The 22,802-nt window shown below is 37.2% G+C and overlaps 2 protein-coding genes across 4 annotated transcripts in view; one reads left to right on the top strand and one right to left on the bottom strand.

The window, feature by feature from the left end:
* Nucleotides 1-4,569, top strand: part of FBXO25 (F-box protein 25) — a 31,305-nt gene extending 26,736 nt beyond the window's left edge. For both annotated transcript variants that reach the window (XM_085303221.1, XM_085303222.1), the window contains one exon: nt 3,395-4,569. In XM_085303221.1, the coding sequence (XP_085159347.1) occupies nt 3,395-3,484 (90 nt within the window). In that variant the 3' untranslated portion in view covers nt 3,485-4,569. The remainder of the gene's footprint in view (nt 1-3,394) is intronic.
* Nucleotides 4,570-11,265: 6,696 nt separating this feature from the next.
* The window catches only part of TDRP (testis development related protein), a 28,757-nt gene continuing 17,220 nt past the window's right edge, over nt 11,266-22,802 (bottom strand). For both annotated transcript variants that reach the window (XM_085303219.1, XM_085303220.1), the window contains 2 exons: nt 16,783-16,886; nt 11,266-14,452 (listed from right to left, as the gene is read on the bottom strand). In XM_085303219.1, coding sequence (XP_085159345.1) covers nt 14,107-14,452; nt 16,783-16,886 — 450 coding nt within the window. In that variant the 3' untranslated portion in view covers nt 11,266-14,106. The remainder of the gene's footprint in view (nt 14,453-16,782; nt 16,887-22,802) is intronic.

Here is a 22,802-nt window from a genome sequence, read left to right as displayed (position 1 = left end):
TGAATGTCAAAGAACTTTCTTTTACATAGAGGTACTAAAATGGATTTTACTTCACTTGGAATGCTTAAATCATGCTTAGACTTATGAAAGATTCTCTGTAAAAAGAAATTCCCAAACAGACTACATATGACCTTGAGGGGGAGGGAGGGAAGGCAATATTTTCGAAATTAGAAGTTTGTATGAATAATTACATAGTAAAGAATCGTAACTCCAAAGTTGTAATGGGAACTTCTTAAAAATTATCATAATTCCAAATGAAGGAAAACAATTATATTTGTTAGTAAACACTCTTTATGGTGAATTCTTTTGTTAGTTTTAAATAGATTTATTGAAAATCAAAACAATTTGTTTAAATTAATCTGATTTAGACAATAATATAGTACTAAATTTAGGCAAACTTTCCGGAAGGAAGAACACTCATGATTGCATGATTATTCTTTCATAGAATTTTCAATTCATATCATTTTTTTCCCATCATAAAATTGCTGTTTGTTTCTCTAAMGCAGCCCCCAAAACAAGGTGAAGGTATTATTTTAGCAATTATGGTATTTTGGAGTCTTTTTCTTTTCTGTATCTTTTCTACATAGGCAATTCCACTTGGCTGATTTGCCTAGAGCTGCCCTTTTTCAATGATTTTTTTTAACCTGTTTTGTCATTATTGTAACACCTGGTTCTAGCTGATACTAAAAAAGTGRGAGGATGTAGAATTGATATTGCATGATACTTTCATATCGCCATCTATAGGTTGATGAAAAGCACCAATAATACAATTATAGAATAGCAATTTCCATTTGAAAAGATTAACAGTATCTAGAATGCAAGTTTCTTTGTAAGTGCACTTTGGTGTTGCAAAGAGATTGGAAGGGAATGTGGTACCCTTGACAGTATTTTSCTTACCTGAGTTTCAAAGTCAGAAAAGTTCCACTTGTAGGTTCTGTTCTTCTATTAACAGAATATAATTGTACATCATTTCCTTTTGTATGGAAACAATTGAAGACTGCAGTGGTCTGTTCTGTGATCTACTTACCATGTACTTATTCTAGCTGCTTTTGCCTCACATGATAAATTAGTTCATCAACACTAGTAGGAAAGAGAAGCCTCTTGAAATCTGTGAAGGACAGTTTGAGCTTTATTATATCGAACAAYGTATTGTTCAAGATGTTTAACTTCTCCTTTGAATTGTCTGGGACCTTCTTCTGATTACAACTGTAACATTTTCTTCCAGTAGAGGGTTCCAGTAAGGTATAAAAATTGAACTTTCCATTATAAGATGAGTTTAATAAATAATCAGGCTCTCATGCTGAGTTCAAATTTCTGTAATATTAAAGTGTTGCAGGCTTAATGAATTTGCATTGTGAAAGCCTTTTCATTTGAGGTCTCCAGTTCAAGTCCTTACTAAACAAATCAGAAAACTGACATTCCAGAACCCTGCAGAAGACAGATGAATGATCTGTTGGAGAGGTACCTGGCCCAAGCTGGCTTTATGTACACTCAGGGTGCAGACTCTTTAAAACTTAAATTTATGTCTCACTGAGAAGTGCAAAAGATTGCTGCTGCTTTTTTTTTTTGTCAGCTTCTTCCACAGACCTAAGGAGCTCTGAGACAATTTTCTGAGACAGTCGGTGTGAAGGGTTTTGCCTACAAAGCTTTTCATGTTATAATTCATGTAGTTGAGCTAATTCTATTTTAACTTCTTAGTGGCATTGTACAATAGAGTGCTGTTTCTTATTGCTGCTTTGTACCATATTCTGAGAGGACAGAAGTTGGGCTGACATGCKTTGCAAGTGGGTCATGCTGCTGTTTAAAACTTGCTTGCAATGGATTGCAGTTCTGAAGTGCCATGTTATTAATGATTTCCCTGTATTGTTAATGGAATAAGGAGATAGTAGAAGGAGAACAAAAGATAAATTTTGTATCTTCTATTTAATTGGATTAGCTGTATGAAGACTGCATTTTTGAGCGTGTTGCTATAGCTATAATAAACTGAAAGGAAGTTCAACGATACTAAACTATATAAGAATGAAAGACGAGTGTTCCTAATGCACTCATTTTTAAAAGACTTCATCTCTCAGTCTCTGCTAAACAAGAGCTCAGTGACTTTAACAGGAGGCATATACTTGCATCTTTTTAGCAGTTTCTTCCCATACATTTTTTCCTCTCTGGCTTACAATTGCTGATTGAYCAGTTAGGACTCTTCCATACTGTATTTCTGCTGCTAATTACCTCTGAGAGGTGTGTGGGTGGTTTTCCATGCTTGCATGTACATACAGCGCTCCATTCTGTAGAGCTGGTCACAACATGGTGCAGTTGAGCCCTGTATACACTCTCATCACAAACAGCCCTATCAGGGAGAAGCTGAGGCAAATTGCCAAACAGTATTAATCCAGGCACTGTCATCTCTAACCTTAACCTAGCATGATTACCGTATGATTTCTTTGGCACCCTTTCTTTTGGCTTTTGGACTATTCAGAAAGACATAGTTTAAATCATCTTACTTCTTGATTGTGACCCATTGCTTGCAAGCTCTTTATCTTCTATACTGTGCTTCCCTTGTGAGAGTTGTAGAATTTTGTTTTATTTGTACAAAATCTTCTCCAAATCCTTCCTTTGGTCAGATTGCTACTGGATTTGGTTTTTGTCACCTCTAATTTTGTGACGTATAGCACACAATGATTTGAGGCAGTTCCCTCCTTTGTGCATCTTCTCTATCTTCTGCAATCCTTGCTTACTTGAGTATAAATTTCTGTTTTAAGGCAAGAGATTGTGATTTCAGCTGGGAAAGGGGTAGGAGTGAAAGAGAAGGAAAGATCTTGGGTTAAAGAACACCAAGCAAGGAGAATTTCATGATTTGGACTTCAAACATGCTGCTAACTTTTGGGAGGTGTCTGCCTTTCATTGTGAAAGAGTTCATGTCCCTTKTCTCCTCTCTTCTGCGTGCCCACCGTGCCCCCGCAGATGAACTTGATTTCAGTTTTTTATTGAACAAAGTCAGTTTAGGTTCAACAAGGCATTTGCTCTTTAATTTAATAAGACTTCAGTGTTTATTCCTAACTGCTTTAGACTTTTTTTTTTTTGGAGAAAATGGACCCTTCTAGTTTGAAAGTAAAGTGGTGTTGTGAGAACTTCAGATTCCCCCTCCCCCCCCCCAAAAAAAAAAAAAAACTTCCTCTGTCCAGAAAACATCTGGAGTCAGAGCTCTTGAAAAAGTTGTATCTTGATCCTTTAATTCTTGACAAATGTAGTTTAAAAGGGGGGCAAGGGAGGCAAGAAATTATCACTTTGCTTATAGTAAAAGTAGTTGCATGTTTGTGATCTTTGTTTTGCTTTAAGGGGAGGGGAATATTGTGGCTATAAAATGGGAACTTACTTTTTTTCTCTCTCTTTCATCTTGTAGGATACAGGACACCCCTGCACAGCCAGTGATCCGAACACCTGTCTCATGCCAGTGTCTCCTCAGCATTTCATTGATCTCTTCAAATTTTGAGATGTTCAGTAACTTTTCCTGTGTTTGTGGCTGTTTTTGTGAAGAGTCAGGCAGGACATATTATGCTTTTTGTGCAATATATTCTTAAGTGTTATGCTTTGTGTTTTTAAAAAGTTATGTTGGGATACTGTTGGACAGGCTGCTTATGTGTGGTTTTTGCTCAGAAAAGAGCTGAGGAGAGGGTGACATACTAAAGAAGCAAAACAAAACATTGCTATGAAATCTGCAGTGGACTACTTTTGAGTTCAGGAAAGAGTTTTATTCTCAACTCAAAATCCATTCTTTCACTGCCTTAATAGTTGGTTAAAACTCCGTGAAAGAATTATGTTATTCTTACAGGGACCAAAGGAATTTTCTGTTAATCCATTCTTCTATCTTTAAGCCACTGCTTTGAAGGCACTTCCATATAATTTGCACCATTAGGAAGAAAAGGCTGGTATTGACTTGGACTCAGTGTCTCAATTACCAAGGTGGCACTAATCATTGTGAGCTAGTRAATAAAATATAGCTGTAATTACCTGTTGTTGAACCTATAAATGAAGGAATTAAATCAATATTTGTACATATGTTATGCAAAAATATTTATTTTTCTTAAAAGGATTTTATTAAACAACATATATCTATCTCAGCACACCCTATATAATCCAAGGGACAGATCTGTGGCTGCTGCAAAATGATTTTTTTTTCTGACAGTAGCCAAGCCTTCATTTATACTCTATTTAGTATTGAACTAATGCAGCTGAAACTGTAGAAATCTCCTAAAAAGGAGACATTAATGAAATTTAATGAAAACTGAGTTACTTGTTTCTAGGCTGGTACAGTGGCAGTGCATTACACTACCAGCTGAGGTTCTAACCTGACAAGTCTTTATGAGCTATGGGAAACCCTGAAAGTCGGTCTGAGCTGAAGCGCCCTGAGCTGGGTAATCAGACAATACATTCTCCTGGAAGTTATTTTCTGTCCTGTAAAATGAAAGTAATTGCAAGGTTTAGGCAGGTATAGGAAAATTGTGAAGTTTTGATTTTTGTCAATGAAACTTAATATTGTAGTATAYGGGGGGAAAAATAAATGTACTATATTCTGCACTGCCTTGTTTTGAATCTAGTTTTGTATACAGTGTAATAAATCAGTTTTTATCTATTACTCCTAGAAATGTCTTTTACATAGAGGTGAATCCATTTGAATTTTGTAACAAGGTTTTTTTTTCTGTAACCTGATCTTTGTAGTGGCTAACAGAATGACAAAAAAGTAGCCTGGGCGACACTGCTTTCCCCAAAATCACTTTATTAACAGTCAACCTTTTTTATAAAAAGAAAAAAAGATAATATACAGCTAATAGGCTGCAAAGAAAGAAGAAAAAACAACTTTCTTAAAAGAAATTCTAAGTTGAAGTATCAGCTGTCAGTGATGTTCTAACCTTACTTTAAGTGAAGGGCTTTACCACGGCTACTGTAATGTTCAGGTGCAGAGCCATGACACATCTGTTCATACTCCAGTTCATTCAGCATGTTGCTGCAAGCTTCACTATCTCAGCCTCAGCACTAGTGTTGGAGCACTTGTTGGAGAATCAGTGGCCCTTTTTTGACACTGATTTGCACCCCTATTTCACTAATCTAATGGTTGCAAATTTGCTTTTCTATTTATAAGACCCTTGGTAAACTTGTGACTGGTTTGTGACCACTGGCATCCATTAATCACTTCCAAGTTTTGCTGCCCTCATGRATCTTCCTGTAAATTATCTGTGGGGATGTTATCTGTTGTTGGCTTAAGCAGAAGAGCTTTGAGGAAATGCTCTAAACTCAGCATGGAATAACTGACTTTGTTTTTAGGCTGAGATGTCCCTCTGTCATGCTGACTGGAAGTCTCTGATGCAGAACCACAGAAAACCAACCCTCCTGCAGGCTGAGTGTAAGCTCTTAGGAGAGAGACCATTACCTAAAAAGCTGCCCAGCTGAGCCCTGACTGTTACAGAAACCACAAATAATGTGAGGATGTGTAAGGTGCTGTTGGGTGAGAATTGGGGGGGGGGGGGGGGGAGAATGTGACCTTTCTACACACCCCTTTCTGTCTAATTTGAGAGTAGAAAGGAGTGACTTAAAGTGGCTTTTAGTGACTTCCCAAACTTTTAAAAAATTCTTATTTGCAGTAATTAATTTTCATATCTCTTACAAATGTCAGGTTGTAGGAATCTTCTCATATCCCCTGTTGCTGTTTTGATCTCTTCTTCATCCTATTACCTTTTTGCTACAGGATATGTTTGCAGAGGTACTTTTCTTGTATAGGCCATTAAGGGTAGTGAAAACACCCTACTTACCTGAGAGGAACTTTAGTGCTCTGCTCCAAAGATCTTTTACAGTAAGATTGCTTTTAAAATCTGCTGTTACTGGAAAAGGGAGGAGAGAGAAATGCACACATCCCAAAAGCAGCATTTTTTTTTTTTAAAAAAAAAAAGGCTTTGAGTGCAGAATCACACTCATGAGCAATGTTACATGTTTTTACTGCTTAGCAAAACCCCTTTTGGGAGTATTTCCACAATCTAATTAAATATTCAGTGAACGTTTTTCTTAGTCTGGGCAAATAGGGTAGAGCTTGATTTAAAAGTGACTCATGGTGTGAATTCATCAGCTGCATGACAAGACAGTTATAATTATGTCCCCTAAGCAAAAAGCTAAAGAAATTATTTTGATCAATAGGGGTTTTTTTTCCCCTTCCTCTTTATAGGCTGGAAAGGGGGGAGAGGATTTCACCTTCAGGATAAYGATCTTGTTAATACCTCACCTGTACTAAAGAACATGTTTTGCCAACCTGAMTTCATCTCATTACCCTTTACACTTTATGAATAAGTGTGCTGAACACTAACTTTTATATAAATTTTTAAGTAAGTGCTGTAACTGATCAGAATGCTGAGTTAATATGCCTTAAGGTAAAGCCTTAACCAGCTGAAGTCCCTATTCTCTGTTCTGCTGGCTACCATGTGCAAAGGCAGTCTCCCCTGCAGGTGAAACCTTCCTTTGAAAGGTGTGCTGTATTTCTCATAGCTTCCTGTTACTTAAGACTTTTTGTCCAGAGAGCTGGATYGGCTACATGTATATTTTGTATAGGCAGTGATAGGAAACAGTGTTCTAACTATGGACCCTACATTATCACTTCACAATCTTAGCTGATTGCGTATTAAATTTTAGTCCTGAAAAATTCAGGAGCGAGTGCCTAAGGATGAAATCTGCAATGGCTGGATAGCAAACAGGATGTAAAGCCAGGCAGCAAGAAGTATTGAAAATGGCCACAGGTGTTTGGCTTCTGATTAGAGAGAGCAAGAGACAGACAGAGACTTATCTCCAGCTAGATTTTCTGGGAGCTGGTTAGCTGTACTCTTACTTTTGAAAGCTGAGAAAGGGCACTCAGCTCTTTCAAAGTGCATGACTACTCCCTCTTCCCCTTCCCCACCTCCCATTTTGAGGCACTTCTGCCTCTTATTCACTYGGACACAGCACAGCTATTTATGGACCTTGTCTTAGGAGAGACTGTTAAAAGGTGTAAACCCATAGTCCCCTCCTTAACATGACAGTATCCCTTTATAGCTTTGCTAATTTACAAAAGTAGTGTTTTCAAAACTCACTTGAAATAAATACCCTTCAATGTGATGCAGCAGCTCTTCAGTTGCATCCTCGAGCCTGTAGCTGTGCTCTATTTCCTTGTTGAAGCTCTATGGGGTATGRCCTGATCCTCAATGTTCTGCAGCCTTCTCCTGTTCTTACACCAAAGCATGAAGCTTAAACATTTACTGAGCATTAAACAGGTGATGTTGTTCCACTGCATAGTTAGCCACATCATTATATAAAATGCAACATGGGCTCCTCAACAGATAGGCCTGTGCCTTTGGCCCTGTTAAGGCCATGTGAGGAACACATTGCAGGTAACACCTTCTAGCCACAGCAATAGTRAACACTAGAGCACCTGCTTCATATAGTTCTGCACAAGAGGCTTTTACACACATATTTTGAAGATCTGCCCCCACTGGTATGTCTGCAAGGACTCATTCAGTTTCCAAGTGCTCAAAACATGGTATCTGGAAGTGGGAGGTGGAGCCCAGAGCACTCTGATCACATTCTCTTGCTTTCYRCCCYCCCCCCMCACACACACAYRYGTGTGTAGGGGGGAAATCCAGMCTCTAGTGTGTAATTCATCCAATAAAAGGAGGGAAAAACACCTTACAAAGCAAAAATCGGGGCACTAATGAGGCACCACCAAAACTATGTGAGGCACCAAAAGACATGGAAATGAATGCTTAAAACAGGTCCAATCAGTRGCATAAAACATGGCAACAGAGAGTAAAATTAATGGGAAATGAACTGTTAGGAGCATTTACTTGGTCAAAGAGATAAAACAGACCAAATCAAAAGACATCCCCTGCTCAGTGATGGTGAAAAGAAACTCAAAGTGTTTGAGAGTTAAGAATTAAAAGTAGAAAAGAAAATTTTGGCTTGGCTCTTTTCTGGAAGATTAGAAAACCTAGCTCATACCTGAGGAAACCAGGAATCAGAACAAGCTGAAAGCCAGGTCATATGATCAGTATGTGTGTATGAGGGGGATTTAAAATGTCTGAAGATGAGGAAAAGACAACTGCAAGCAAGCAAGTGCCAGAAATCGGGGATCTCAGGCAACAGAGGGAAGGATGAGAAAGCTCTTCATCTTAGAGATCTGAGAGACCTGAGAAGGGGAAGAGGTTGAAARCCCAGCACTTAAAGCTTTCGGTAGAATACCAAAGAGCTCTTTAGTTCCAATAAACCTTCAGCAGTTTCATCCCACCACCACCATCTAAGTTTCTGCTGAAAGCTGATCATATACCTTATTCTGAGCCTGTGTTTAAAGCTAGTTTTCTACCTCTGTACCTGCACTTACCTAACTTTTGATCAAGTAAGTACACCTACTTTACAAGTGTAGTACAGATTAGGTCTGGAAAAGTGCTTACCATGATCATCTGTGCCACACCAACCTCAAAGGCATCATTATCCCTGAACAGCTATCCAAAACCCGTATTTTGTATGTGTGCACTGTTTTTCTTTCCAAGTGGTCATCACAGCAAACAGTCCCCTTCTTGAGTGGAATAATTGAGGGGAAAAAACCCACACAACTAGTTCTGTGTTCTGACTCTAACACTAAATCCCCGTTCTTCAAGAATATTCTCAGCTGTTCTGGACTTTTTTACTTCTTTTTTGCGTTTTGTTTCCAAATGCYAGAAAATCTGCTCCTTCACTTGCCTTGAAAAACAGTCCCTCTGTCCCCGCGCCAACTAGCTCTGCTGCACAGGTTGTGAGCTCAGATCTTCCACCAGCTGCCACCAAGGGCACTCATTTTGACTTSAATGGTTTGGTTCAACATGCAAGTGTGGTCTTGCAGGTTATAATGCAACAGTCACACTCTGCAGAAAGGATGGTATGATTCAGGAAACACATGAGAAAACCACAGCTTAACAGAACATGTTTGTTAACACCCTTTGGATCCTTATGTTAAAACAAAGTGATTTTTTTTTTTCCCTCACTTCAATTCCTGAATTGAATTCAGGAGGATTTCCTAGGTTGTACTAAATACTGTTGTTGATGATGAAGGACTTCAGGCAGCAACAGAGCCTAAATCCTGGCCCAACTTTAGTACAGGCCTGAGACCATGTGAAGGGCAAGTTTTCTAAGTATGTTAGACTCCCGAAGTTAGTTATGCTATGTTTTAAAAGTTAAATAATGAAACATACATTTTTAAGTCTCAGATTTTCAAAATAATTGTGTGAAGTGACTGTAACTGTAGTACAACTTCTAGCAGTTTTGGAAATCTTGTGCTTCAGCCTATCAAACAATAGTTTACTTCCTAATGGGAAATGATGCTTAATTTGTTTTCCTTTGTTTGTCCTGTCAAATGCTGGTTGCCAAGTTTCTGTCCAAATGTTCAAAAGATAGACTTGCATTAGTTCAATGCATGTAAACAGTTTATCTAAAAATATGTTATGAGAAAACCAGCAAACATTAAGTYTTTATGTAATCACACAGGAGGTCTTTGCATATATGACAAGAAAGCCTAAATTGCTACTAGGGACAAGCACAAAAATCAAATARACAAACTAGTCTTAGGAAATCTGGTCTTGCATTCTTTTTCTTTAGCAACCTTTTCCAATAGAAAACTCATATTCAGAATTTGTTATTAAGCTTTCATTGGTGTTTTAAGTTTCAAGAGCTTAAAATTAAGTGTCAGACAAGCTTTTACTAGATTTTTACAGATTTGAAGAGAATACAGTAGCTATCCTGCATTATTTAGTAAGCACTAGGCACTAAATAGGAGAATTTTCTTTCCAAATGCAGAAACAAATACTAATTTTTCAAGATCGCTGACAAGAGTATATAAATAGCCTATGAAAAGCTAGCATCTCCTTACACTTGATTTACTATTACATATTTTCTTATTATTGTCTATTACTATTTATATAATTTTTTAATTTTTTTCACACTATTACTTTATAGAAAAAAATAAGAATTTTTCTGTTATTGTGCTGGTTGCATTTATGATAAACGTGACTATCTCCTTTCAGTTTCTCAACTTTGTATTCTTGCCTTACCTGTTCAATTTCCTGTCTCTCATGGTACAAAGCACTCATGTTACAATAAATTTTTAAGAGACAGATGGACATACACTTAATGATACTAGCCCTTGCAAATTTTTATCACTGGTGACCAAGTCTTTTAGGAAATTGTTTATCTTCTTCATACCTCTGGTTTCATCTCTTAGATATCCGCATGTCAAGATCCAGCTAGCAGGCATCCAGGAAAAAAAAAAAAAGTTTCAATGAGAACAAATTAGAAATGCAAAAAGCAGCCAAACATGTTGTTTTCAGACTTCCTTTACAGAGATGGAAGACAGTTTTGTAATCTGACATTCATACACATTAACAAGCATTTCAAAAGTTTTTGAAGCAGAGATAAATGCCGAGCAGGATTCAGCTGGGTTGTGGGATTACCTGTGTCCAATTTTTGGCAGGTTCCTGGTCTAACCATGTTCTGGAAATCTGTGTCCCTCCACCCGCCTCCAGCTGCCCAGATATGCACTCCACCCAGCTGGGCAGCAAAGGTATCTCTGCAGGTAACAAATAGGGTTCCCCTTGCCCCCTGCCCCCCAAGTAACTGGTATGAATAAAAGTTTATTTCAGCTAATTCACACATTCAGATAAAAAGCATTTTGTTGGAACACTTCCCCTGTTAAGTCTGCTTAGACAACAACAAAGCCAGTAAACAAGAATGGAAGCATAGGAATCTGAAAATATGCTTTCTGTACATGAGCTACTGGCAACAGTAGCTGCCTCTGCACTTTTATCAAGGTCAAAAACATGGAGGTGTCACCTCGTTATGGAGCCTGTGCATGCAAAAGCATTCCAGGGTCCCCAACATCACATGCAGCTAGTGAAATGTTTAGGGAAGAAGCTGCTCTGTACAAGCTTTCATAACAGCCAATAATTTTTTTTTAAAAGAAATGTTTAAACCAATGGATACCAGTAAAACAAAATATTTGCAGTTTGTCAAAAAACAGTATTTTTTTCCCCTGATGATGCTTTAAATCTAGGATGTTACAGCTTCTGAGATGACATGATTCACTTGAGTTCAGACAAACATACCCGTTGCTTCCTTGGATGTATTTTGCAACAACATAAGTAACAGAGGCACACAGACAGAAACAAATTCACATGAAAACAACAGAACCCCTCCACCCCCCCCCCAAAAAAAAAAAAAGGAAAAAAAGAGACATTTCAGTTCAAACTAAGTCTTTATTCATATGGAAAATACTATTTTTTCTTTTTGCAAATGAGGCTAATAAATAAAAATACCCAGGGAGAATTTTTCTTAGAGTTAAGTGACTAGTTACAGCCACATGAAGCTTTTGATTCCCGTTAAAACCACACCAACAATCATGCAGATTGGCTACGAGAAAGCAATATAAACTATATTTTATTTTGTGCAATCTTATTATACAATCTTAATGCTATCTTCTTCTAAACCATTTCACAAAGATTGAAATGCAATTTCAAAACAAATATTAAGGGACATACTTTACATTTATTCCACATATGGAGTTGTATATAGTTTCAGCCCATATATGTTTAATGTTATTAAGCATTTAAAGAAGGTAAAAGAAAAGACAACCCCATTCTGAAAATTCAGACAAATAGGTTTATGAATGTAAGAGAAAGCTCACACCAGTGAGTTCTCAAAAGACAAATACATTACCAAAACAATAAATTATATTAAATTTAATAATGTTCATCCTTAAAACAGTTATTTCTGAGAAAATATCACTTAAAAAGCACACCAAAACTTACATCGCTAAGAGTCAGACCTTAAGTATACACATCCCAATTTCCCACTTGGATGCCATTTTGTTTTATAATAGGCTTCAGCTTTGTAAGCATATTCTTTATCATAAATTTAAAAACAAATTGTAACATTTTGCAGTTAAGCTGTGCATCAAACACATCATCAAGGTGAGAAACAGGCACTTGACAGTATAATGTGCAAGGCAAAACCTTTACTGGTCACAGTATATATATAGTTACTTCAAGAGGAAAATTAAAAGTTCTCAGCCTATCTTTGAGTGTAAAATACTGAGGGTTGCTATTAGATCTTTTTCCAACAACCAAACTCTACACCTGCCTTAGAGGGTATTCCATAAGCTATAAAATGCAGCATACCTCACTCAAGAATACTAATTCTTTCCTATAAAGAACCTCAGCATACATACTGGCCAAAGGCAAACATGGAGTTTTACTGGCAGACTAAGTGATRCAATATAAATGCTAACCCTTTCTCCTCTAGTAATGTATTTTTAAAATAATGTAATGCCAATTTTATAAAAGTTGTCAGCTTCAAAATCTTGTTTTATACCACAAAACACTGGTGATCTTTTATATAATTTAAAAACAATGTCTTTTAACATCCTACTAAAACAGGAAAAAACAAAAAACAACAAAAAAAAAATCCAACAAAACCCCTCACTTTGCTACAGTTTCCATCCAGGCACATCTAGAAAGGAAACTCCAAAAAACAGCTATGTAGAAACTGTAAGCCAAATGATACATGAATCTGAAGAGAGGAGAAAGTGAAAGCTAAGAAAGGAGTAATGTGGCAGTAACAGAAACAAGCTCCAGGCTTAGAAGAAAACTGCATGCATCCCTTTTCATTAGCGTAATCTTCTGGTAAAAATATGTTTACAAGATGACCACTACATATAAAGGTATATGCTTTCTTGTAAAAATGTTGATTTTTGTCTGAAATGCTAATTTGATCTTCCTGTTGTACTAGCCATATTGTTAAGCAGTCAGCAAGTTTCAGTTCCATTACACCGGTTTAACAATCAGGTGAGAAAAGTCCTAGTGTTCATATTTTAATGATTGATCTTCCCCCATGAGTGTTAAAGTAGTACTTATATAGGTCATATAAACAAAATGGAAACTGGTTTTAGATCTGACATTGGCCACCCTGCTAGTGAGAGACAATATGCTAGAAAGAGGCACTTTTAGTATTCTATATACATTTCAAATTTCAAGTTCAACACTTTGCCCCCTTTTACCAAAAATGAAAATATCAGTAGCTAATAAGATAGAGCTTTATAATAAAAATGCTTCAGAAGTCATGTGCATGCACATACTTGCAATGGCTCAGTTATCCTGAATATGCCAGAGTATAATTCAATCACTGCTTACAGAAAAGAAAAGCCAAGCATTTATAGAACAAGGATCAGCTTTTGTAAAAATGAGAACATACACCCTTCCATAAGAAGTAACATACCCCTAGATTCAGGGCTACAGATTTTGAATACAGAGATGTTTCATGCTCCTTACTCACTGCTGCTTTCCAGATTTTCAGTAATTATTTACATTTACATTTTAATTTTTGGCATGACATGTCTCTTAAAAACTGAAAATTTTAGCTATGTCGAACAAAGTTCAGTATAAAAAAAACTTTGGAAGACCCGTTTGACCTGAATCTTGGTGAAGTTGCTGTGATGGAAAAAATTACATTAGAGTAGTATTTCCCCATTTTGTAGACAGTAGAGCACATTCTGGCAGTTGAGCATCTTGTGTGCACAAGCTGAAGCATATGCTGAGGCTGAAGATTTGGAAAACAGTGTACTAAGTATAAGCATTCTTCCTGCAAGCTACAGATCAGTATTCTTATTAAAAAAGGGACAGCATCAAAACTAAAATTTTGAGTGACCCTCAAATACCAGAAGAAAAACCCAGGACCTCAAGCTAGTGGAAGTTCCTACATAAGGCAGTCAAATTTACAACCAGTGTATACATTCACTAAGGAATTACATATTTTTGGTAAAACCAACAATCCAACGTACTGCAGATTCTGAATGTGAAATATAGGCACAAAATAGATTCTCTACTTTTTTCAGTGTGGAAAACAGATATTTAACAATGTAATAAGAAAATTCACTATCAGGTGAGCAAAAATTTTTAACAATCTGAATAAAACAAAGTACTGTATAAAGGTGCAATATTGAGCAGATTTGATTTTGGTTTAAACGTACAAGTAAATCATGGAACCTTTTTCTTATTTATAAAGTATTTCACATTACCAGTATCATTCTAGTTCTTCCCAGTTGTCAGTCAGGTTACCTTTGCTCTGCCGTCTAATACTAACCAGCTTTCCAGCTGATCTGATACTCCACCTGGAACTGTTTCCTGAGCTGGCCAGGTTTGTATATTTTGTGGAGCCTTTGGTTTCATCTTCCCAGCCTGACCAGGCTGTACAGTCACTTAAAGTATTTGCTGCATCACTGGTAGAGTCAGCAGCAGYAATCTGTGGTGGTTCCCATCCCTCAATCTCATCTGGTTTCCTAGATTGAACATTCTGTTTTATCACCAAACTGTCCCAAAAACCTGGCTTCTTTTCTGACTTCATCTCGTCCTTTAATTTTAGGTTTGTTCTAGAAAAATAACAATGATGAGGCAATTATTAAAATTTCCTGAATTTCATTGTCAAATAATGTAATTTCTTAATTTAACAGCCAATGTACTAGTTATTAATAAATTTATTATGTTTTATACTAAGAAACCTTAAAATTTTGCTCAACAAAAAAGCAGCATCTTAAACATGAATTTTATCCAAAGCTACGTCTACATGTTCACTAATGAAAAAAGTCAGACTATCATTCTGTGATAGCACATACCTGGGATCCATTACTATCAATGTCAGGAAAAACTTCTTGTACACTTAGAGTAGAATGTTGCAGTGATGAATAGAGGTAGATTGATTATGACCATCTGCTGTTATACAGCCGCCCCCCCCCCACCATGAATTACACAGAACAGCCTTTGGAAGTATACTAAGTATTTTAGCATGCATTAGAACAATTTAGGACTTAAAAAAAAAAACAACCAACAAACCAACGTAGGATAGTTGAAGGATTATGCAAGAATTTTGTGTGCCACTAGCTTTAACATTCACTTACTATTTTTGTCAGTTTCTCATACCAGTTATCATGTTGCCAAGTTTTAACTTATACCCTAAAATATTTGATATACATTATTACCATTTTATGGATTCCATTTTGTTCTTAAGAAAAGATCTGAATGATATTTTGACAACAGTAGTTTCATATTTCTGATGAAAACAAACAAAATCTCCCTCCTCCAAAAAACAAGAAAACAAGCAGTGTGTAATCTAGTGTTTCTCTGACAGAGATAAAGGATATTCCTAATATTCTTAACCCACTAAGAATCTTCAATCTGAATTAATTTGCATTTTCAGGGCACAGCACTTAAAAACACAGAATGTCAAATGTTTATGCCTAAGCATATATACAAGCTTATATACGTAATCAGCTAACAAGACACAAGGAAGAGTGGATACCAGAGTGGCACACAAACTTCAGGATTCAATAAGCTAAACAGCAAACTCAAAGCACTATCTGCTACAAGCACACAAAATCCCTTGACAAATAATAATAATAATAAAAAAACACCAACCACTGAAATTCTTTGAATATTTGTATTGAAAGAGCTCTTTCTCATTAAGGAAAGTTTGAAATAAGCAACTTGACATTACTGTATTTAAATGGAAATAACTGAACCAATACCTTTAAAATGATTTTTCTTTTACTCAATTTGGAATCTAAGAGTAGATTTTCCAGAATTTTCAGGGTCACAGAATCCAAACACTTTCCTTGTGTTTTGTGGCTAGAGGACTTTACAAGTTTCACTCTTCTTTAAAGTAAAAAACATGGGATATGATTATAGAGGWAAAATCCAAGCTTAAAATATATACAATTTTCATAGTAGTACTAAAATAGCTTTCCACATTTGTGGTAATTCAATTTCAGATTGCATGTACTCTCATCACAAGTTAAAAGCTATGCAAACAGCAGGCCAACAGAAACAGCAGCATCAACAGGTGAGTCTAAACTTAAACTGAAGTCTTCTGTTCTTATATTTCAGCATCAATTGCAAAGAATCTTTAAAGCAAATCAGAGTTTTAATAAYACCCATGCAATGGGACAGCTGGGCGTACAATGTAGTTGATAACTTCTTGCAAGCTCTATTAAACAAGCTCAAAATGAAATGGAAATGTATTTATACATAAACACCTTCTTCGATGTAAAATGGAAATGAAACATACTAAAGCAAGCTTTATCAAAGTTTACAKTTCACTTCAACAGCTATACAGATAGATGGCTCATTTTTTCCTGTTTGTAACCAAGGTAACTATCCTGGTAAAATCTACATATACCTGTTATAGTATCTCTTCCTAGGATAGAACAATTTTCTGAACAGAGTAGTCTAACTATACGGTAGATAAACTGTTACAAGCAAACACTTCAGTTCTAACAGGGAAGATACTGGTACAGCTACACTGCTTAACCCTTTTAGGTGTTGGTAAGATCTCAAAGGAGAGACTAAAGCATGTAGAAAGTGATTCCTAAACTTGACCATGATTTATCTTTCAGAGTAGAGGCAAAGACTTTGATTCAGAAACCTTTACTACTTCTCTACAATAAAAAAAATTATGCAGCTAAATTCTCTTCTCTTCCTGACACAAAAAAAMATCCTCAATAACTGTCCTTGCTAGTATAGCACGCATTATTCATTTTAAGTTCAAAGCATAAATAATTTTGAAATAAGACATAAACCCTTCCATACGATTCAAGTTCCCATCGCTGAAGCTCTGTTGCTTTTCAGAGTACCATCTCTACCTGGCACAAAATATTTCCTATTCCAGTTTACATATTTTCTATAGCACATACTCAGTTTTACTCACCCTTTGGATTTTGGAGACTTGCATCCTGCTAACAATTGCTGTTCATCATCTTTATTGAACATAGATGTCACTTCCTTCCAACCCCTGAAACTTGCACCTTGAACCTAGATAGAGAATTAAAAATAGTTATTAACATCTATTACATACTTAGGAGCACAGAGTACAGCCTGGCTGYACTGACTAGTTGGGTGGCTGGCTGGCAGCCTCTCCTGCTCTGCAGCTGTGGACACAGAGGCCCTATAAGTCTGCAGAAGATAGCAACATTTTGAAAGTATGTGGGTTGGGTTACAGCATCGAGAAGCATTTCCTGCTGAGCAAAGCTCACAAACCCTTGCCAATGCTCTGCTGGCAAGTGATGCCAACAGTGCAGCTGGGCTCCTGGACACACATCTGCAGGTAGGAGCTGCTGGCTTGTTTGATCTATCGCACGTAAGATGACAGACGTGGGGCATCTACATAGTTTGGGGCATCTACATAGTTTGAAAAGTAATCTCAGGAGGCTGCTAGGTTTCAGGGGAGAGAAATTAAATGAAAAAGCATTACTAGAAAAAGAGGCTGCAACAGCAGGACATCTGGCCAAACCAGAAACTCTGCAGATTTAAACTGCTTTGGAAGCAGCACTTATTGTTCCTGCTTTTAACTCACTACAGCTATTTCTTGTGGCCCCTGCAAGCAATAGGGAATGGCAAGAGGGCTAGCCCAGCAGTGAGGCAGAACATGAGGCACTGGTGCATTACAGCRTGCTCGCTTTAACTTCACTGGGACAGTTAAACATACAGCATAAAAAGACTTTCAACATAATTAAAGGTTTGATTACCTTCCCTCAGAGTGAAGAAACACCTATTGATTAATTTTCTTCTAAGAGCATGCTTAGGGACTCTATAACAGGAATAGGTACATGTGTGCACAGCACAACAGAAAAGCATTGTTCATTCTTGCAGGATCTAATAAGAATAGCACAGCGATTCTATCAATGTTGCTAGATTACATTAAATATACATGATACACTATGGAAAATAATAGACAATCAAAATTAAGTTATAGTTGTCAACACAGGTAAAGGCTAATTTATTATCTATCATGCTTCATCCTTTCTGCAGAACTCATTAGTGAAAATTAATTAAAACAAACTTCAAATTCATACTAATTRGAGAATATAACTGATATGCCCACAAGGCCTTGAAACATTTGTTTGAAATGATCACCTACAAATTGAATACCAGACAGGAAATTACTGGTACCACTAACTCCTCAGCTTACAAATACCCACAGCTTTTGTAATTTAAAGGAGTGAAACAGTGCCCTCATTACTGCGTGCCAGTCACAGCAGGTTTCTATCTCATGTTCTTCTATTCCAGTGTGTCCTACACCTCCACTTCTCACCTTCCTCACCCATAACTGAATAGTCTCAGCTCTCAGACTCAGGAACCACAACAAAAGTCCATTTACGACCAGGAGCAAAGTCTAAGCCAGACCTCTCCTATCACTCTTAATTCATTTTGGTTAGATGCAGACACATGGATCCAGACTAGGCAGAGCAAATTCTACTTTCATTCCCAATGTATGGCCAGACAAGGTACAAAAACAGCCAAGTTCACTGCAACCTCTGCAACTACTCTGCTCACTTCTTCCTAAACCTGCTCCTAATCTTACCATACATCACAGCATTCCTCTAAACTTTGCAAGGAAAGCAACAACTTCTATAGGTATTTTTCACTATGAGAATAAAGTGAGCACAGATTATAATAAACACTCATGTTTAAWTTAAACATATGCTTTCTATTTTTAGTTTTGTAAAAATAAATTTTATATATATAATAGCTAACATCAACTTTGTATGCCTGTGGTATATTCACTATACCTATGTCATAAAAGGCTGGTTCTGTCAATAGGACCAAAACAAAAACAGACAATCTGTGGATAAYACTATCAAACAAAAAACTCTATATACCAAGTCTTTGTGCTTAAACTATCAGCCTCCATAAGCTGTACTCAATATTTAATGCAACCATGGTATAAAAAATGGCCTAATATCTTAATTTTAGCCTTAAATGCCTAATCCTGTTATCTTTTTCTGCTGCTCAGTTAAATTCTGTACCATGTTTAACATGATGATTTTATTACTGTCTTGGATTCTTCTCACYGCAAAAGTAGCTCATCTACAACAAACACCCTCCCCAAAAAAGAACCTCCAACGCATCAACTCTTGACTGTTCAAAAGCAGAATTTCTTGAAAGTAGAATAGTATGCTTTAAATACATTGGCAGGCTCTAAAAGTACTTAAAAAAAAATCCTTCCATTATAGGAGACTGAAAGAAACCTTTACGCAATAGGTGTAATCCATAACAGCAGAATGACTTTGCAGCATCCAGCTGGGAAGAAAAAGAAGTGTGTAGGGGGGAAATGAACTTCTGTCACCATAGGCAAATCCACAATTAAAAACAGCACATAACAAGTCTTACTGTCTTAATCCTTTAGGCCTGTAAACTAGAAAAAGACAAAAATATACTTCAGCAATCTAATCTTTATACAAGCTTATCTTTCTTCACTAATGATGGTTCATCAAGCCATTGCCACATAACAAACCTGCAGATTAAAAACAAAAAAGCCTGTCATTGATTTTTGGCTAGCAATTTAATACAGACAACTAGCCTAACTTAAATTACACGTGCTCTTTATACATACATTTACTTATAATCTAAAAAATAATATACCTACACACACTTTTTAATCTAGAAAATAATACATATTTAACCTATACAACTCTAACTTCCACTGCATTGTTTTGAATACTCTTTCAGCAATTCTCCAGCCAAAAATAGACCAAAAACATCTTATAATAAAATTCCATTCATATCTAGCCAAAAGAAAGCATGATATTTGGAGAACTTAAATTTTTAAATATCTAAAGTTAAAAATGCAAAAGTTCTAAATCTCATGCTGATTTACAGATATTAGAAAATGACTGTTCAATGTCAAGCAGATAAATATGTGCAATTCTGCAGATAAAAAAAAAATCACAAAAGGCTGACTGTGCACTCTTTCTACCTGTGTGTAAATCAGTAACTACGTACAAGATCATGTATTATTCCTTTGACATGTACCAATTTACATTTTCACAAAGCAGTACTCCCACAATGAATCCATGTGTTTAGCAGATACATAGCAAGTTAAAAAAAAAAAAAAAAAAAAAAGAAAAAAAAMAAGAAAGAAAGAAAGAAAGAAACCTGCTACAGTGTTAACTGATTTACTATTCTACCAGCTCTCCTGAATGTAAACATACACTAAGCCTTTATGATAYTTTACCATTTCACTTCAACCATTTACTTGGTTCACCCCCCAAAAAAGATGCCAGATTGATGCACATAAGAGCAATGTCCAAGTAGAATATATTTTGCTAATGTGTGTAAAGCCCATTTTGTAAAGGCTTGTGGATATTAAGTGGACTGGGCTGAAAGAAAGAGTGAAGCTAAACCAGGATCTCCAYCTACCACGTTCAAGCCTCTGCTCCTGCATCGGATAATACCTGCATTGAGCCCCTGAACCCTCCCTTGACTCAGCTGGAGAGTAGTGGACAGCTCGCACTTGTTAGCCTTCTCAACGGCACCATACTTAGAAATATAAACCTTAACAAAGGAAAAGGTCAAGTACTTCTTTCCTAGTTCAGGAAGCTTTTCTCTAACCACCGAACTATTTTTTAAGACAATGTTCTCTTTCTTTTTGATTATGTCTTTATGACTCATGTTACTCTGTCACTGATTAAAGACAAAAACCCAAGTTCCCTATGCCCTCCCCAGAAAACTCCCAGCTTACTGTAGTTATGTATTTCTCTTCAATTTTCTTTAAAATTTAGAACCTAGACAAATGCCACCTACATGTGCAATGCCACCAAGAATGCAGTTGCAGCAGCTACAAGTGTAACTGCTGGTAGTTACAACTCAGGAAAGAGATCTTAAGTTGCTATTCTCCAAGATCACCAGCCTAACATGTAGCAGCAGTAGGCAAAAAGCCAAGAAAGTGCTGGGCACCATCAGCGGGARTAAGGGACCAAGACAGAAAGCATCATGTTGCCACTAAGTGAACTTCTGCAGCTGCCAACAGTTCAGTACTGTTCGGAGTTTTGATTGTCCACATCCCCAGAAGAATGCAGTACAACTGGAAAAGATAGAGAGGGAAAACTAAAATTATCAAGGGGTAGAGCAGCAGCAGTATGAGGAAAGACTAAGATGACYGACATTCTTTAGTCTGGGAAGGGAGAAGCCAGAAGGGTTATGMCTGACTTATACAAAAATCACAAAGGTAGCAAATAAGCTGAATGTGGTTCACGAAATCCCATAATAAAAGAACTAGGATGTACCCAAAGAAACTAAGAGAAGATTTAAACCAGGCAGAAGTGCTTATTTACACACCACATGAAATTCTGTATCTTCCTTCTGCAAAGAAGGAGTACCACCAAATTCAAACCAGCACTAGACAGATTCCCAGACAGCAGGTTCATAAACAGATACCCTCTAAATAGAGGGTATCCTCTATATCCCAAAACAGTAATTCCTAGTGTTAGAAGAACAAGTTAAAAGAAGTGGCCAAGATACACTCTCCTTAAAAAGTATCTCCTATTGCAATGATCAAAGACAGAATATGAGGCTAGATGATGGACCTGTATCTGATTCAGTAGCGAATTTCTTATGCTCTTACAGAGCATGTGGAAAAAAAGCTCAGACTCTAGAACACTTAGCTTYCTTGCAATGGATGTCAAATTAAGGTGAGTAAGCAAAGAAGAAACTGTATTTTGGTTAGCTGACTCCCCTCCACACAAGAAAATTACTTATATAAAGAGACTGAGGTTATTCAAAACATGAAATTGCATTACTGATACAGTCTTAGACCATCAAACCACTTGTAGAAATTCCACATTTCATTTTTAAGATTTAACTGTCTACACAAAACTCAAGAGTACTATACCTAAAAATTTTCAAAGAGAGATCTACATACACAGAACCACAAAATAGTTGGGGTTGGAAGGGCCCTCTGGAGAGCATCTAGTCCAACTCCCTGCTCAAAAACGATCAGCTACAGAAGATTCCCTGGACCATGTCCAGTCAAGTTTTGACTATTGCCAAGGACAGTGAGTCCATAACCTCTCTGGGCAACCTGTTCCAGTGCTCAGACACCCTCACAGCRAAAAAGTGTTTTCTTCTGTTCAAGAAGATTCCTTCTCTGCAAAGCCACTTTCCAGCTGACTGGCCCTCAGCCTGAACTGCTGCCACGGTAATTCCTCCTCAGATGCAGGACTTTGCACTTCCCTTTGCTGAATTTCATTTTAAACACTATTGGTCCTAATATCGAGACCTGGGGGGGGGTTAATCACTAGTGACTGGCCTGCAGCTGAACTTCATGGTGCTGATCACAACTCTTTTAGGCCAGCATTTCAGCCAGTTATCAGTCCACCTCACTGTTCACTTATCTAGTCCGTACCTCATGTTTCTCTGAGGATGTAATGGGTGACAGCACTGAAAGCCTTAATAAAGTCAAGGTAAACACCACCCCTGGTCTCCCTTCACTAAGTCAATCATCTCATCATAGAARGTTGGTCAGGCATGATTCCCCTTTAGAAAGCCATGCTGACAACCCTCAGTCATTTTCTTGTCATTCATATGTTTGGCAATGGTTTCCAGGATTATTTGCTCTGTCATCTGCCCAGCTGCGAGACCGACCAGGCAGCAGTTGCCAGGATCCTCCTTCTTGCCTTTCCTGAAGATAGGGTTTACAATTTCTGTCTTCTAGTCCTCAGAAACCGCCCATGATTGCCATGACCTTTCAAAGATTACCACGAGTGACCTTGCAATGACATTGGCCAGCTCCCTCAGCACTCATCAGCACACCCCATCATGTCCCAGGACCTGTGTATGTCCAATCCATTTAATGGTCCATAATCTGATTCTCCTGCACTGACAGCAAGTCTTGCTCCAGACTTTCCCATTGATCCCAGGGACCTGGGATACCTGAAGACTGGTCTTACC

This window comes from Rhea americana, unplaced genomic scaffold, assembly GCF_003343005.1.
Source record: "Rhea americana isolate MKP2758 unplaced genomic scaffold, rheAme1 scaffold_199, whole genome shotgun sequence".
Classification (NCBI taxonomy): Eukaryota; Metazoa; Chordata; class Aves; order Rheiformes; family Rheidae; genus Rhea; species Rhea americana.
Note: the sequence above shows the minus strand (reverse complement) of the source record. Positions and strands in the feature narration are given on the sequence as shown.